Genomic DNA, 17,486 nt, shown 5'->3' on the forward strand with positions numbered 1-17,486 from the left:
CAGAATAAACCTTGTTCAGAATACACTGAGTAATTTAAAAGATTGCTGGTGTAAAATTTACTTGGAATACATTGATTTTAGGGGAATTATACAGGAGAAGCTGATGCCCTCACGAGATGCCAACAAGCTGCAGCAGCGTGGAAGACCGTTGGGTTGAAAGGGAGCATTTATAATTGTCTTTTCTACATCTGTTTTTATTGACAGACCAACAGCAGCAGAACTCCTAAGACACAAATTTTTCACAAAAGCAAAGGTAAGAAAACACTTCCCAAACTGATTTGTGCAGAGGCTGTGGAAAGGACTTTTCAGAAGCATGATAGGTGTGGGTGACAGCTTTACTGGCAGGAGTGTGGGCTCTTTCACTTGGAGCCAGCAGAGCTGAGTGGGTTGAATGGGCCATTGTGAAGGAGCAGAATAAAATCCCCCTTCTGCATCTCCTGTGTATGCTGTTGTTAACAGAAATTATCTAGGAATTCTTGAGCATTTAAATGCCTTTCAGTGCCTTTTGGGTTTGTTCTTCCTTTGTGATGGTGCCACTCTGGCTGCCTGTCCAGCCTCAAAGGTCTCTGCTGCAGTGAGTGTAACTTAGATTTCAGTGAACTCTCCAATCAGTCTGTGTGTGAGGGGTTGAATGAGGCCCCCTGTGCAAGAGCTACCTCAGGATATTTCACCCTGTGTTGCCTTATGGAAAGGGAAGATGCTGTGATACAAACCAGTGGGAAACTCCCATTTCTAGCCTTGGAGAGAAGTGCCAGCAAGCATTATGTAATTACTGCCTGGGGATTAGTGCATCTGCAACATGCAAGGTCTTACTGAGGGAGACAGACAGCAGCAGCACAGGGCAGGATTTGCATTTCCATGAGCATGGGGAATGTTTTCTGTTTGCTTTTTTTTTTTTTGTGATCAAAGTGCACAGGATTTATACAGAATACAGATTAAACTGTCAAAAAGAGACTGCATGCTTGGCATAGCACAGCAGCATCACCAATCAGTCTGGGAGTTTTCAACTCCCAGATTAAGATGCTTAAATGGATTTGGCCACACCAGGTATCTGTACAGGAGCTGGATGCCCTGGTAAAGCTGACAGGAATCTTTACAGGTGCAACCCAGGGAGAGCTGCACTTCCTCTTCATGAGGATCAGCATCATGAAGTGCTGATCTCTTTGGTGACCAGTGACAGGACCTGAGGGAATGGCCTGAAGCTGTGTCAGGGGATGTTCAGTTTGGATATTAGGGAAAGGTTCTTCCCCCAGAGGGTGGTGGGGCACTGAACAGGCTCCTCAGGAAATGGTCACAACCTCAAGGCTGCCAAAGCTCCAGGAGCATTTGGACAACACTCTCAGGTGGGGCTGTTGGGGTATCTGTGCAGGGCAGGAGTTGGACTCGATCCTTGTGGGTCCCTTCTGACTCAGGGTATTGTGTGATTTGATAATTTTATGAACCAGGGAAGTCTGGAGGGTGATCCAGTTGATGAAATGCAGAAGTTTGCTTTAGGGCAGGTTTAATTGATGTCTGGGCTCTTGACAGTATTAACTGGGGTTTCACTGTCTGTGGTGGGATTTTAGGCAGCTGATTAGTCTGCATTTGTATGCTGGATGCACACTTGGTGTCCAAAGTGACAAGATGGTTTACACATTGCTGACCTTTCTCCGTTTGGTTCTGCAAGTTCTGGTTCATGTTACACTTCATTGTGTGTTAAATCTCCTTCGTGCTTTCATTAAGCTGCTGGAGACATATTAGCATGGGTGGTGATAGAAAATTAACATTATTGTAAATGAGGCACTGCTTAACCAGCCAGCACTGGAGTGCAAAGTGTGCCACTTCACACTTGGGGTTAAATTACTGTCACACATCAGCCACTGCCAGACTGACAGCTGCAGCTTGAGGGCTGAGGAGTGCAGCTTCTATACATCTATATTGAGTCATATATTTAAATACCATCTAGGTTATGTAAAAATGTGGTTTGATAGTGCTGGGAGCCACTTATCAGGAATGACAGTGTGTCTTGAGACTCTCCATCCTGCCTGCAAGCAACCATCCTGGGGGAGCTCTGCGTGGGCAGGGCCAGCAGAGCTCTCCAACTGCACTGGTGTGCTGTGGCATACCCAGCCAAATGCCAGAATGTGGCCTGGACTGCCCTGCTTCCCCTGCTGACACAAGTTTGGCCCCACACTTCAGCAGTGAGAAAATTGTATTCTCAGGAGCCCACACTGGCCAGGCAGGAGCAGCTTGCTGAAGAGGAAATTTAATACAATAAAGCATCACAGCAGTTCCCCAGTATTCACTCTGTTGTGATCACTGCATTTACTTCCTCTCTAAACATAAATGCTGTACATTTTTTCAGCCACTTTAAATCTTCTTGTCCCAGTTTCTGTTTGCTCCAGCACAGAGGGATTCCTACATCCCAACCTGTCTGAGGTTTGCCTTTGACAGTTGGACAGGCATAAATTTAGGAGTAAGATAAAGCAAAGAGGTTGAATCCAGGTGGTGTAGTAGCTGCAAGTGGAAGAATGCCAAATGCCTCAGCAGGGTACCAGATACTGCAGTATAAAATGTGTATTTCCAAATAAATCAGAATAATATCCAGCTCCTCAGTTGTTAATTCCATGTCATTTTGCATAAGGAGAGTGCCACTGTTGACTGAAAAGGTATTTAAGATGAAACATCACATACTGCAGCCCAAAGTAGGGGAGTGGTTCATATCCTTGGGGGAGTAGAGATGAAACATGTAAACCACTTTCTGCTAGAAACAACTTAACAGTTACTTTATCAGAAACAGTGAAGGCATCAAAGAACTGCATTTTCAGCAATGCAAATGTTTGCTGTTTTTTTCTTTGCAGAATAAAGAGTTTTTACAAGAGAAGATGTTGCAGAGAGCACCAACAATCACTGAAAGATCCAAAAAGGTACTGAAAACCTCCTGGGCTCTTGCTGTTACAGTTGTACTATTTTTTGAGCTTGTATTCACATTTTAAATAATAACTACTGCAGTACAGCTTTTTCTAGGTAGAGCTGTTCATTTCAATAATCAGACACCATGGCAGGTGATGGAAACTGAAGATGTTCTGTGCTATTTCTTCTAAAATCAGCTGTAGAAACTGTTTGCTTGAGATGTAAATTCTGTCTTCTTGTGCTGGGCAGGTCCGGAGAGTCCCAGGCTCCAGTGGGCGTCTTCATAAGACTGAAGATGGTGGCTGGGAATGGAGTGATGATGAGCTTGATGAGGAAAGTGAGGAAGGCAGAGCAGCAATTTCACAGCTCAGGGTGGGTCCTCAAACTCCACTGTCTCTGTTTTGTTGTCCAGTTGTGGTAGGTCTAAAAATATTTGGGGAGCACGTGATACACAGCAAGCTGTAATCCCTTCCCTGGAGTTGGGAGCTGAAGCAAAGGAAGCAGACTGAAGGTTGAAGAAATTGTATTGATCTGTTCTGTCATTGTGGTGGGGCACAGCTGCTCTCATTTAGGAATGTTCAGCATAATTGGAAATGTTAATTCAGACAGCCTGCTCCCAGCTCAGAATACTAATACACTGCAGCTAGGATATTCACTTTAAGGGTACTGACTGCTTGAGATGCTTTCTTCTGGAAGTGTCAGGAGAGGTTTTATCCTACTGCCCTCTCCAGGATGGAGCTGAAATCAATAGGGCCTGTTCTTATGGCTGATTCCTGAAACATGCAGGGCCTGGTTCTGCCCCCCAGTTACACTGAAATCCATTAATCCTGGTAGAAAATCTCACAGCATCCCTGAAGTCACAGGAGGGATTAGTCTTGTGTTTGAAAATCCTCAAGAAAACATCACTTTCCCCTCTCCCAACACGTATACAAGCCCACCAACAACTCAGAGGAATAATGCATGATGATCAGCTGAAAGATTACAATGAATTTTCAGGTTGTCTTCCCCCAGCAGCCACCTGTGTGAGTTTTGACTATAATGGTTTGCCTGGTCTCTTTTCACTACTGCAGGTGGCTGGAAGTGGACTGTGTTTTAATCATCCTGTAATTGAATTAGTGAGACAGTGAAGGATGCTTAGAGGAAGCTTTTCAGTGTGAAAGGGAAAAAAGCAGCATTGGTTTGAAGTATTTATCCCTTTACAACTTCTCTCATTTCTCTTTCATTAGTCTGGCATCTGTTGCTGTTCTGAATAGACACTTGAATATTAAATGCAAGATTTTGCATCTTTTCAGCATCTTCTGAAATGCTTGGGGTTTTTAAAAGCCATTTGATACAGTAAATGCATTATTTGTGACAGCAACTCTTGTGATTTCTTAAAGAGCTTATTGTGTCCAGCTTCATATTATACATGATCAAGGAAAATCTCTTGGCACCAGGTAGCTGCTACTGAAATTCTTTGATGAATAAGCTGTAAGATACAAGCTGAATTCTTCTAAATTCCTTTTGTAGGCTAGAATACTATCAAATTTTAGGAGGCAAAATTGTAAAAGACCCTAATTCTTTTCCAAAGATTATTTAGAACTTGTATCTTGTCTCAAAGCTCCGGCTGCCATGGCTTAACACTGTTTACTGTGTTTTGAACAGTACTAACTTGTTTCATTCCTCCTAGGCAGGAAAAAGCAGATTGACACACATGTTTACAAGCTCCTTTTCAAGACAGTTTTTATTTTGATGCTTTGATATATTTTCCTTGTACTGCTGCCTGTCCTGATCACTCTCATTTGGGCTGTGCTTGCCCTTGCTTGTAGGTCCCTCATTCAGCAAACCTTTAGGGAGGATTTTGGAGTAGTAGGTCTTGATTCAGTTACCTCCTTGTAGATGTATTTTATAATTTTGGAGGCACCCCATGTGTAACACAGCACTCCTGCCTGTTCCAGGATGTCAGGAAGGGCACTGTGGAACCTCAGACCTCTCTGAGTACTTGAATTTGATTCCTTTTCAAGCAGTCCTAAGACTTGTATCCAAACTGCCAATTTTTTGCTATGAATACAGTGGTGTCACTGAGGATTAGTGTTTATCCTGTGTTTTTGGTCATATTTCAAACACTTGGTATAAATTCTACCTGTCTGTAAATCCCTCTGCAATTTTTACCAAGTTGTTGGGTAGAATAACTTGTGTTAACTAGGTGGCACCTTTTTTTCCTGCCCCTTGCAGTGGGGGTGGAATAGAGGATTTTTAAAGGTCCTTTCCAACCCAAAACAATTTGTGATTCTGTGATTCCATCTGTACCAGCATTTTACTGCGGTATAAGTAAAAGGAGGCCCTGCAGATTGACTTAATGTGCCAAAATACTGAAGTATTAACCTGCATAAAATCATCTACATAAATGGAAAGTGTTGGTATTTTTTACTTGTTTCCACTTCACAGAAAAAATAGGGTGAATTTAATATGTGCAAACATATATTTTACAAGTCCCTTCCTAGGACTACACCTGAAAGCAGGCAAATATTTATTATACCCAAAGCCAAAAATATCTCCTCAATTCACTGAATATGGTGACTTGCTGGATCAATATTACTTTTTGGATATAAAGACCTTCTGAACTTCCTCTCTGCATTTAAAACTTTGACTTCAAATTAAAACAGTTGTGCTCTGTGGGCTTTTAAATTGTGCACTTTCTGTTACCTGATCAATCTGTGCAGTGGTGAGTTGTGTGGTCACATTTCACTGCTTACTCACATCATCTTTGATTACACAAGCAAAAATTAGTTAGAACTAATCTCCAAAGTCATCCTATTTGTGCCTTAGGTAAATGTTTTTTTAATGTTTGTCCTGTTTTCTTTCTGTCCATGTGTTTAATAAAATAATAAACTTGTTAAGGTTGGAAAAGACCTCCAGGATTGTTGATAGCCCAGAGCCACTGTGCTCATCACTGACCCTGTTCCCAAGGGCCACCTCTTCATATTTTCTGAGCACCTCCAGAGGTGGTGACTCTACCACTTTACTGAAAGGGTGCCCAGGGAAGAAATCTTTCCTGATATCCAATCCAAACCTTCCCTGGTGCAACTTGAAGCCATTTCTTCTTTTCACTTGTTACCTGGGAAAAGAACCTGATCCCCACCTGCCTGCACCCTCCTGTCAGGGAGTTGTGGAGAGTGAGAAGGTCCCCCTGAGCCTCCTTTCCTCCAGGCTGAGCCCCCCTCACCTCTCTCAGCTGCTCCTGGGGCTCCAGGGCCATTCCCAGCTCTGTTGCCTTTCTCTGGACTCACTCCAGCCCCTCAATGTCCTTCTGGTAATGAGGGACCCAAAACTGAGCACAGCACTCAGGGTGCCTCAGCAGTGCTGGGTACAAGGGACAGTCCCTGCCCTGCTCCTGCTGGCCACACTGTTCCTGAGCCAGGTGCCATTGGCCTTCTTGGCCACCTGGGCACTTGCTGGCTCATACTCAGCTGGCTCTCACCACTTGTGTTGGTCATTTCTCTGGATCAGTTGTCAGCTGAGGGGCAGGGCCAGTGTTCCCATACTCACCTGCACAGTGCTTAGCACACTGATCTTTCCTTTTATGTCATTCCTGGAGGCATCCAGGTGCTCTTGGATGTGAGCTTTGTTCCTGGAAGAACACTGCAGCACCTGTGGCCTGCAGGTGTGGAGCAGGGCTGTTTCCATGGGAGCAATGCCATGTTTTTCATCCCACCTGGTAACTGTCAAGTAAAGGCTGAGCACACTGAGATGGATTTCAGGCTTTACTTTTCAGACTGTGTGACTTTTTCCCTGACACTGCCTGCACACAGTTATGCTGAGGGAACTGTTCCTTCTCCCCCTGTCCAGAGGCCTTTCTAAAACTTGCTGTTCTGAGAGTAAGACTTCTTAACTTTTTCTCACAAGAAGCCTTTGAGTCATATGCTATAAATTGCTTTGATCTGCACTCATTAAGATAGTGGCCACTGTTAGTGGGAAAACTCTCTCAGAGAAGGGGCCTGATGAGCCTTAATGTTCTGCTGTCCAGTTTGTACTGTCCAAACAGCAACCTGTTGGACCATTATGTGGAGAAGGAACAGGGTTTTCTTATTCCCAGCATGGACCAAACCATCCCACCTATCTCCACTAATTGGACTTGTTGGAAGTCAAAGTTGCAGACTCTCTTAATTGCAGGGCTTTCCAGGAATACTTGACAATTCCCCCCTGCTCTCGTGGAACAGCTGGTGCAGTGCTATCTCTGTTTTACTGATAAGCAAGAGTTGGTCACGTTGCTTTGCCTGCACTTTCCCCATTGTTCCCTGGTCTCTGTTGCACTGCTGGGTGTGCACCCACCTGTCAGTTCTCTGCTTTCTCTCACAAAGAGCACAGCAGAATGCAGGGTCCAAAAGCAGGGAGAGCAGGCCAGGGATTTCCTTCTAAAAAGCAGCACAAGCAAGGCTGATTCCTCCCTCCCACTCTGCAAAGGTTCTGTATGTTTTAAGCAAGTTGATTTGGAAACTACCTCCCTAAGTAAGTGAAGGGAACTTGTTTTATAGCAGAATTCTGCCAGGCAGATCTGTGTTTATCTTTTTCTGCCAGACTTGAGTAGCTTAAAATAGATTTTCCCATCTTGATGCTTAAGTAATTTGATCCAGTCCGAGTGATCTTCAAGAGTCCTGGATTTTGCTAATGAGTAACAGTGACAGCAACTTAGGGTATTGTGTGCCTCTGTGGAAATAATGACTGCAGTCTGAAAAGTGGATGTGTTTCTGGGTGGTACAATGTGACAACAAATTGTCTGGTGTCCCTTTTATCCTGCATCTTAATACACATGTGTAACTTCAAACAATTAGGTAGGTTTCTCATGTTCAGGATGGTTCTGACAAGTCCTCCTAGTCAGTAAGCTTCACTGTGGTCTAGGCAATGACATCTTTTTCTCTGTTTTTCAGTCTCCCAGAGTGAAAGAACCTGTACAGAATTCCGAGGTAAGTTATAATTGCAAATGGCTTCTTGAAAAGTTGACTCCTAATTATTGCTGGTGTTTCAAGGAACATGCTTTATTAGCCTTTGAAAGCAATATTGTGTGAAGTAGAAGCCAGTATCTAGCTGAGCTCTGTTTGAAGAGCTCCCTATGAAAGGAATCCTTGGCTGTGTAGTGCCAAGAGCTCTTCTTGAGGTAAGTTTGTTGTCTGTCTTGTCAGCTTGCTGTGGCAAAAGTCTGTTTCAAGGTAATTAATTGGTCACAATAATAATCTGAGCAAAACAACTGTCTTCTCATCTCCTCCTGAAAAAAACTTCCAAACTGCACAAACCCAACAAAACACAACTTTAGGATGTCTGGTTTGCATTGTCTAATTCTCTGGTTTGGAACCTGTGCTCAGAACTGTGAAAGAATTCTGTAGTAGTATTTGACAGCAAACACACCTTCAGTTACAATTTATCATCTTTCTTCAGTTCTGAACTGTTTCTTACTTTAGGAATATTACTATGTCTCATCTTTCAGTGATAGGAACAGCTTATCTGCCAGAGACTGTGCAGTGTCTGTCTTTTCCCTACCTGTGTTGAAAGATAAACCGAGCTGTCTCCTGGAAATTAGTCTTGGGTTGGGCTGTCCTGTTCTTCCTTTATTTGTTTCCAAGAAATGTTTATAAAGGGAGATTTTGAGAAGACTACAGTTCTGGCACTGTAATTTGACATAAGTTCTAAATTTAAAAAAAAAGCTGAAAACCAGAATCCCTTTGGGATGAATTTTCCCATTGGAAGTCTCCTGTCCAGGTTTCCAGCATTGAAGGTGATTTATATTTTCTACAACCTGCCAGAGTAAGCTAGAGGGCACACTGAAGTGCCATCAAGCTGACAGTTCTTTGGCTCCTGTGCCAAAATTGGTTTCTCTGTACTGAATAACAAGAGGTAAAAGAGAGATTAAATTTCCATTTAGCTCTTTTCCCCCACCCTCCAATTAATTTCATATGGATTTTTTTGTTTGCTTGATTTGGTTTTTTTTTGCAAGACACTTAAGTCCAATCCTAAATCTTCTCTAGTGTGATTTGAAGAGCTCTAAATTCACTTTCCATTGACACCCAAATTACTCAGACATTTGCTTGGTGAAAGGCTCAGTTGTCAATAGTTATCTCAGTGCTTTGCTGGGGTTTGTTCTCTGAAAGGAACCACAAGTCAAAGCAGGGCTCCTCTGCTCTGAGGCCATGGCTACTTGAAAATACAAGTAGGACTCAGATTCCAGGAAAGAGGGAGACTGAAGGACAGGGTGCTCTCATCCCAGCTGGATATATCTGTGTACATGCAGCCTTGCCACAGAGTGGAATTTTTGTCCAAGATCCACAGCCATGCTGGTATCTTGGTTTACTGGTGAGTAGAACTTGCAAATGTCAGGACAGGATGGGTCCCTGGACATATGGACACATTAAACTGAACTTCTCTAAGTGGTTTATGTGGCAGACAAGCACTTCTGGGAAAGCTGGTGCTTGAATCAAAACTCTTGAGTTCCTTTTCTCACTAAAACTCCTTTTTGCTTGCAGCTGTTTCCATCAGCTGAGCCTCCAGGTCCTTCACTCAGTGCTCCAGCACAGGCACCTACTGAACTACCTCAGGCTGCAGGACAAGCACCTGCACAACCTCCAACTGCTGTACCTCCAGCCAGCCAGGCTCCTCCAGCAGCCCCAGCCCCAGCAGCAGCCCCAGCAGCAGCCCAGGTAAGAGCAGACACCCTTCCTTACCTGTTCAATTTCGGATGTGCCAGAACAATCTGAAACAGTGGAAGTTTGACATATTATTGGCAACATTAAAATAGCTTTGATACTTAAATCAACCCCCTTCACATCTCTATAAAAAGGCCAGTATTTAATCCCTGAATTTTATGCAGCAGTTGAAGCACCAGCAGTAGTGAAGGCTGTAGCAGTGTTGGTGTCAGTGACACTTGGGACATGCACTAATAGAATATCTGCCACTAGCACCCAATATCTTATTTATTGGTAGCTTGTCCTAAGATGAACTTCATGAACTTGTGTCAGTGTCTTCTTCTCTATAGCTCTTAGTGTCAGTGTGCTCTTTTTTATAGCTCTACATTCATTCTTCCTCACAGCTCTCTGTGTCAGTGTGTGTTATTCTTTGTGGCTCTCCTCTGGTTCTTGTTGCTCACTCGTTACTGTTTTGCAGAGCTCTGGGCTTCTCCATGAACCCTTGTTTGTTTTCACTGACCTGCTGGTTTTCAGCTTGAACAGAAACCAGGTTGCGATCAGAAGCCCTGAGCTGCATTGCTGGGCCAAAAGCACCTTGGAGTAAAAAGCTAGTTTTAAACAAAGTGTTATTTTCCTTTTCTCTTGTGAAAAAAAAAAAAAGATCTAGATGAAAAACACTTGGTGAAGACTTCTATGCTTGAATTATCAGCCTGGTGTTGTGTCTGTCTTGTTCCTGCAGGTCTAAAACCCTTGCCTCAGCATGGGCAGTACAGGTGACTGACCCCTCTCTGTTTTATTTGGGTTTTTGTGGTGGAGGTTGAATAACACTTAACTCTGTACTGGAAATATCACAAGTGCAGGGCAACTCCTGCATCCTCCCTACTGGAAATCTGCTGCTAACCAATATGAAATTATTTGATTACATGTTCCAATAGTTACTCAGAAGTAATTTAGAATTTAAAATAGGCAGGTATAAAATTGCTGCTAGATGCTCTTAAAGCCTTTGATTTCATGGGGAAAAAAAAGGTAACTGAGAGTACATGCTAATCTGCCAATTCATTTTTTTCCTGATACAGTTGTATCAGGTTTTTAAATCAGATGTTTGGGGCAGGGATTAAAACACAGGAGGTCTTGAAGCTGTCATGAATATCCAAAACCCTTAAGTTTTAATGTAAAGCAAGTAATCTTTTTACATTCTGAAGTCTCCTGGCATTTCTCAAAGTTGTGCAGCTTTTACTCTTTCCAAGACAATTGCAGAGAGCCTCCTGTTTAAGTGTGGAGTTTTCCTGGTTCATTGATCTGTTATCTTTCTCATTGCAGTGCCATGATTCCAATGATGAGTCAAACTCTTACTTGTATCAACTCTAAAGTTATCAAGGTTATCTCTAGTTTTAAAACCAGAGCAAGATATTGTTAACCTGCCTTAAAATGATGTAATCCTATTGCAGGCTCCACCTACAGCCCCTGCTGCAGCTCCGGTACAGGAAGATGTGAGAGTCCCCATCAACCTTGTATTAAGGTTAAGGTAAGAACACAAAACTGACCTGTTCTGTTAATGTGAACCTTTGTAGAGAGGCCCACTGGCACTCTTCTGTGCCTTTTGATTAATAGGGTGGTGGTTAAGTGTGTGTCAGCTTGGATTTTGTCTGCTCTTCTGAAACTGAGACCTGGAAAAGCAGTTTATCATATCCACTTTGGTTTGGCAAAACCTGTATTGAAAGAGGTTTTGGTATTTGTGTAAGCATTGCTAAACTTTCATGGAGTGGGAAAGAGGAACTAGCTGGGTTCCCTAAAAGGATTCAGAGATCCAGGGGTTCTGGCCTTCTGCTGGTCCATCTTAATCTTCATGCACAACTTCAGACTCCAGCCAGTTCTGAGAGTGAAGAGCTTTTACCCAGTTCAGGGAGTGGATTCTGGTCTGTGTCACTGGAAACAGGCAGAAAAAAGAATCTTTCTATGCACATCACACACACTGCTGTTTCTCATTAAAACAATCTGCCTCTCATCTCTGGAGGCATCCTGGCTGTTGGTGGGCATTGGAGTGGGGATTCTGAGCATCACTTCCATAATGTGTGTGCACCTGCAGCCAGTGAGCACTTCCCCCTCTGAAACGTGCTCCAAGGATATCTCTGCTGAGGGATCTGAGTTGTTGAGGCAGTGGAACAGCATGGCCTTGTAACAAAGAGGTGGCACTCACCTATCCTGGGCTGCCCCAGGCTCTGTCAGGCTGGGAGGCCCCTCTGCTGCTTCCACATGCACAGCAGAGTGATGAGTTTCTGCCTTTGAGGGGGTAGAATGCAATGGATTCACAGACTGATTATTCAATGACAGCACTCTCTTTTGGCCATCTATCATGCCATGAAATGGTCTCTCTTATATAAAATTCTGTCTTTCCACAGGAATTCAAATAAAGAGCTCCATGATATTCGGTTTGAATTCACCCCAGGGAAAGGTGAGCTGCTGGGAAATTCCAGTGTGTGAAGGGGAAGTTTTGTGTTTGGTGTTGTGCTGTTGTGTGAGTGTCTGTCCACGGTGCCTTCCTAAAGGGCTTGCTGTGGTTGGGCTTGGAGCACTGCTGTAAAACTCATGGATTTGGCTAAAGTGCAGCCCTTCAGTGAATTCACAGCACCTGGTGTGCACCCTGATATCTGTCTTTTGTAAAGGGCCCTTCTGCTGTTTGGTTTGTACAAGCTCCTTTAGGTTTCTGTGTGGTGCCTTCACCAGCTGGACAATTTCTGCTCTGTGGTGATGGCTCTTGGGTTTTTCCCCCACAGATACTGCAGATGGTGTGTCTCAGGAGCTCATTTCAGCAGGTCTTGTTGATGGCAGAGATCTGGTAATAGGTAATCACAAATTAATTTTTTTTTTGCTCTAACCATTTCAGTCATTTTTTGCATGTTAAAAATGACCTGATTAGTGGGTGATAGGAAAATTTCCTCTGGCCTTGTCTCTACCCCAGTGGCCCTGCACAACTGCTGTCAATTCTGGTGACAGTTCTGTGCCAACATGTAGGCAACCCCCAGTTCACAAGAAGATGATTTACTTGGTAACATTGTGAAGCAAATGTTCCTTGTAATGCAGAATGAAATCTAATTGATGCATTAGCCAAATCATTATCATCTGACAGAGATGCATCACCAAACTGCTGCACAAGCCTGTCCTGCTCACAGGTCCTGTGCAGGAGAGCTCTGGGACTGGAATCAGCCAGGCTTTTTGGGTTCAATTAGGGCTGGGGAAGGAAGTGTGAGTTGCACATGCCCTGGGGCAGCAGCACGAGTTGTATGGGGGGGAACAGCTGCCTCAAACAGCAGTTTGATAAATAAATGAATCCTCCTGTGCAGCAGGTGAGACTTTTTAAACTGTCAGCACTGCCTGTGTATTCCAACTGCAGCAAGCAAAGCTGCTCCTTGTACACAGGAACAGCTGCTAGTGCAGAATTACTTCAATTTCCAGATGCAGTTGGGCATTTATTACTATTGATCCCATCACATCCTGGGAAAAATAACTACCTCTGAAAAAGTAATGTGATAACAATAACAGCATTTTCACAGTTCAAAGCTTTAGGTTTAAGTAGACTGAGTCTAATTGAGATATAAACCTTTCCTTATCAGTGTAAAAATTCAAAGTTTGTTAAGTAATAGAAAAAGAACTAATGACTTTGGGATGTTTTTCTCCAGCCTGCCCTAATATTTGCCCGTTTTCTTCGTGTCTGTGTGATTTCAGTTGCAGCTAATTTGCAGAAAATTGTGGAAGAGCCCCAGGCAAACAGATCCATCACTTTCAGACTGGTATTTATTCCTGTTCCCTAATTGATCCAGTTGTCCCTTGCAAGGAGAAGGCATTGCATGTAGATGTTTACTGCAGGCATCTGATGTATGCACTCTAAATCCTCCCTTCTTTCCCAAAGCTTCTTACTGGTTGTGTAACTGTAGGCACTTCAGGCTCCCTGCTTGTATCCTTGAGCAGCACCTGGGATAAATGAGCATGAGATGATGTCCTAATTAATATATGTAAATGTTGCAGAGGGGTATTTTGGGGCTTGGGATGTGCACCTGCACAGACTCCTTTTTTGGAGGAAGAGAGTGAGGGAGGGTCCAGATACATTGTACCTGAGGAGGAAATGGGGAAATGAAGAAAAAAGGAAAATAAGAGTGATGGGCCAAAGAAGAGAGCCAAAACTTGAGGTGGTGAAATTCAGGGGGAGTTACAGTGGCAAAGCAAAGGTGCAACCAGGTTATTGGGAGTGAAGCATTAAGTGCTCTTATTTACTCTTCCTGTAAGGAGTCTTTACTTGTTTTACCCCAGTTACTGTATATAGAATGTCTAGTTGGAGCAGACATTGGCAAAACTTAAGTCCCAGCCCTTCTTACCTTAAAAAAAAGAGGCAAAAATACAAAAGCACTCAATTTTAACTTTGAGTAGTGCAAGCTGCTGAATACAGTGCAAAGCTGTCCTGTGGCTGCTTCCTCCCCCCAGCCTGTCTGATACACCTGCTTGTGGTTTCTGCTGGAAGGTAGAGCATGTGTGTTGCTATTTGGATCTCTCTTCCCTGTTTCAGGCATCTGGTGTCGACGGCTCCGAAATTCCGGATGATGGCAAACTTATAGGATTTGCACAGCTCAGCATCAGCTAAACATTGGTCCCAGGAGATGTTTCCCAACAGAGAACCCACATGTGCATATTCGTAATGCTTCTGTTAGCCTAAAAAAAAAACCACTACTGCCAAAGAATTGAACTACAGCCCCCTTCCTAGAAGCTTTAACATTTTCCTTAATAGGATCACAAACCTTCCTGAAATTACCGATGACGTTTACACCTTTTGTAAACAACTCTCATGTTTTTGTATCTGTCATCTCAAACATGCAGACCCAACACGTCATTGCCTGCATGTTCATTTTATTATTGCCTTACTTTAAAGAAAAAATACTACTGAGTACGAAGCAGGGGGTTCCACTGCTCTGATGATCTTGCCTAAGTGTTTGCTTACATGTGGTTTCATTTTTTTTCACTTGCTGTTTTTGCACAAGTTTTAATACTGAACGGATTTTTTTCCTTTTTTTTTTGGTTCTTTACCTGCTTCTCCTTCTATCTGAAACACCAATGTACGTGTTGTTTGGGTCACCTGGAGTGCTGAGAAATCTGCTTCTCTTTGGCTGTGTGATTTAAAACTCCTGGGTTTGAATGCTTGCACCTGAGAAAGCAAGCAGAGTCTTAACCCACAGGAGGGAGAGCTTCTTTCCCTTGTGTTTGTGTTTTGGAGAAGTTCCTTGACTTTGAGGTGTTAGAAGTCAGCTTCCCTATGTAAACTGCCTTAATTTTTTTCTTTATCATTTTGGTTCTCTCCACATGAGTGCCAGGCATGGCATGAGGGCTGAACCTTTTAATTTACATTTAGCAGTCCTTCCTGCTGCTTTCATTCTGCATCTTAGGCGTGGTCTGTTCTTGTAGCAGACCAGGGAGGCATTGCTGCCTGGAAACTGGTCTTTCACATGGTGAACACAATATCCATGGTCACACAGGGAGAGGAGATCTATGTCACTCTGCCTTTGGAACAGATGCACTTGCAAGTGTCCCTGAAACCCAGTTTGGTCATGCCTGGCTGGCTTCCCAATGTGTTCCCCAGTCCTTTGCAAGCTGGTACCCGTGGAACCATCCCTGTCGTGTTTTACAGCAATAAAGAATCACCAGTAGAGTGGCTGTACTGGGCAAAAGCGGGCACTGGGTTTGTCCCTCCTGCTCTCAATCCCTTGGGTCGTCGGGCTGCACCTCAGCCCAAGCTGAGACATTTGATCAGGATGTCACTGCACCCCTGTCACACACATATTTAGCTTTTCTTTCCATGTGCTGTTGAAGTTGAGTTTCTACATGAATAATATAAATTATGCTCTGAGTTTGATAAGAGACACTTGTAATGCAATATGTGAATAATAAATGGTGTTGACTTTTTTTTTTTCCTACTGTTTCACAGTTGGCCTTTGTAAGTGCTCTTGGCTCTGGAGTGTTTTCTACACAGAAGTTGTAAGTCTGTAATTTAACATGCAGATGGAAATGAGCTTTGTTTCCATCAGACACAAACAATGCAGAAACAGAGCGGAATGACTAGGTTCAATTAGGACTTTTGTTCTGTTTCTTTTTTTCTTTTTTTTTTTTAATTTCCAAGTCTTCAGATGAACAATCTGTATTTATATCTTGTTCTCTATGAGCAGCTGTGGAAGCTTCCTGAATTGTGCATGTTCTTTTTTTACCGCCCCTGTTGCTTGTAGCCTCTGGGTGGATATTGGCTGTGTCCCCATGGGCTGTCTGCAGCCCCATGGCTGCTGAGTGTGAAGGGGAGGGAGAGGAAGATGAAAATTTGGGAGTGAGATCATCCTGGGGTGCTGAGCCCAGGAAGCAAGTGCCCGATAGCAGGGAGTTGGTGGTGGCAGGGTTGGCAGGTGTGTGTTGGCACCATTCCCTGTTGCCTGACACAAAGCACTCCCTACAGTGTCCCCCATTGAGCTTGTTGGCTTGGGAAGAGCAGGCTGGCACCTTGATTTTCCCATCACCCTGTGCTCAGTGTGGATGTGTTGGGAGCCTTTAGGATACAGAGACAAGGTAGTTGTGGTACAGTATTATTTTCCCTCTGCCTGCATGCCCTGGGGACCTCCTCATTCATTTGTGTACTGGTGCTGAGGAAGGTTAGGACTTAAACTGCTCAAATGGAACAATGCAGTATCTATTTATTGTTATTCCCCATTTTCCCAAAGCCAGGACTTAGAGAGCTTGAGCTCACGCTAACCCAAGGTTCCGTAGTTCTTTAATGGAGAAAATAAGCGAGGAAGAAGCTGATGGGTTTTGCTCTATGGATCTCCAGATCTTTTGGGTAGGGATCCAAAATATTTACTTGGGCTATTACAGTGCTAGACAACTGTCTTTTCTGATGTTGTTCCAGTAAGTGCCAATGCTGTTCATAATTGTTTTCCAGTGTCATTAAGAATTTGGTTTTTGTGCAAATTTCTGATCTGAACCTAGAAGCAGGTGGTAATTTTAAGTTAGCTCCTACTTTTAAGGACAATGCTCTGTTAATGAAAACGGATCCTCTTCACAACTTTGGTGTATTGTAGATTATAATGAAAGATGTAAAATAGTCAGGCTTTTTTTCCTTTTTTGGACTTTGTATTTTACTGCATGTGTCTAATTTTTAATCAATAAAGAACAAATTGTCCATTGCCAGGTGTGTGATGTGTGGTTTGCTTGTCACTGGGTTGGTTGGTTTGTCTCAGTGGTGTCTGCAACCCCTGGGGCGTTTGTTTGGGGTGGTGGGAGGTTTGACAGCCCCCAGGAAGACTCAGTGGGGAAAGGGAGATCAAATCCAGGCTGGATGGGGCTCTGAATAACATGATCTGGTGGGAAGTGTCCCTGCCCATGGCAGAGGTGGAACTGGATGAATTTTAAGTTTGGCCTTCTGACCCAAACCATTCCATCTCTGTGCATCTCTGCAGGAGCTGTGTGCAGAAATGGAGCCAGGAGGGCACTCAGGATGGTGCCCTGAGAGCTTGTCTGTAGCCAAGAGGCTCTGTACACCCTGTGCAACTGGGAATGAGCTTCTCATGTCCAGGAAAGCCTCAGGATGACACAGCCTGGTGTGAAAGTGGGAGGATTTATACCCTGACAAGTGGTGAGAGCATGAACTGCACTCCCTCCTCTCCTCCACAATAACTGTTCTTTGTGGGTGCATGGTGTTTTCCAGCATGCTTTACAAAGCCCTTCTCATGGATCTGTGGGCAGCAGGAGTATCCAGGTGGCTTTTGGGCACCTCATGGACATCTCAAAGGGGCCCCAGGCAAATGCTTTTCCTACATGAGGGATAGGCTGAGCAGTGCTGGATTTGTGTTCTTGATTTTAGGCATTTCAGCCTCAAGCACCATTGCCCTGTGTCAAATTTCTCCGTCCCTTTCCCCT

At 43.7% G+C, this 17,486-nt stretch overlaps 1 protein-coding gene across 1 annotated transcript in view; it reads left to right on the forward strand.

Moving 5' to 3' along the window:
- The window catches only part of OXSR1 (oxidative stress responsive kinase 1), a 90,784-nt gene extending 74,029 nt beyond the window's left edge, over positions 1–16,755 (forward strand). Inside the window, exons 9-18 of the mRNA XM_054274080.1 lie at positions 205–253; positions 2,841–2,906; positions 3,142–3,264; positions 7,800–7,835; positions 9,387–9,560; positions 10,994–11,070; positions 11,945–11,997; positions 12,320–12,388; positions 13,269–13,333; positions 14,104–16,755. Coding sequence (XP_054130055.1) covers positions 205–253; positions 2,841–2,906; positions 3,142–3,264; positions 7,800–7,835; positions 9,387–9,560; positions 10,994–11,070; positions 11,945–11,997; positions 12,320–12,388; positions 13,269–13,333; positions 14,104–14,178 — 787 coding nt within the window. The 3' untranslated portion in view covers positions 14,179–16,755. The remainder of the gene's footprint in view (positions 1–204; positions 254–2,840; positions 2,907–3,141; positions 3,265–7,799; positions 7,836–9,386; positions 9,561–10,993; positions 11,071–11,944; positions 11,998–12,319; positions 12,389–13,268; positions 13,334–14,103) is intronic.
- The last annotated feature ends 731 nt before the right edge of the window (positions 16,756–17,486 follow it).

The sequence above is a fragment of the Melozone crissalis genome, unplaced genomic scaffold (assembly GCF_028551555.1).
Source record: "Melozone crissalis strain CALT ecotype California unplaced genomic scaffold, PUWL_Pcris_2 ptg000016l_1, whole genome shotgun sequence".
NCBI lineage: Eukaryota > Metazoa > Chordata > Aves > Passeriformes > Passerellidae > Melozone > Melozone crissalis.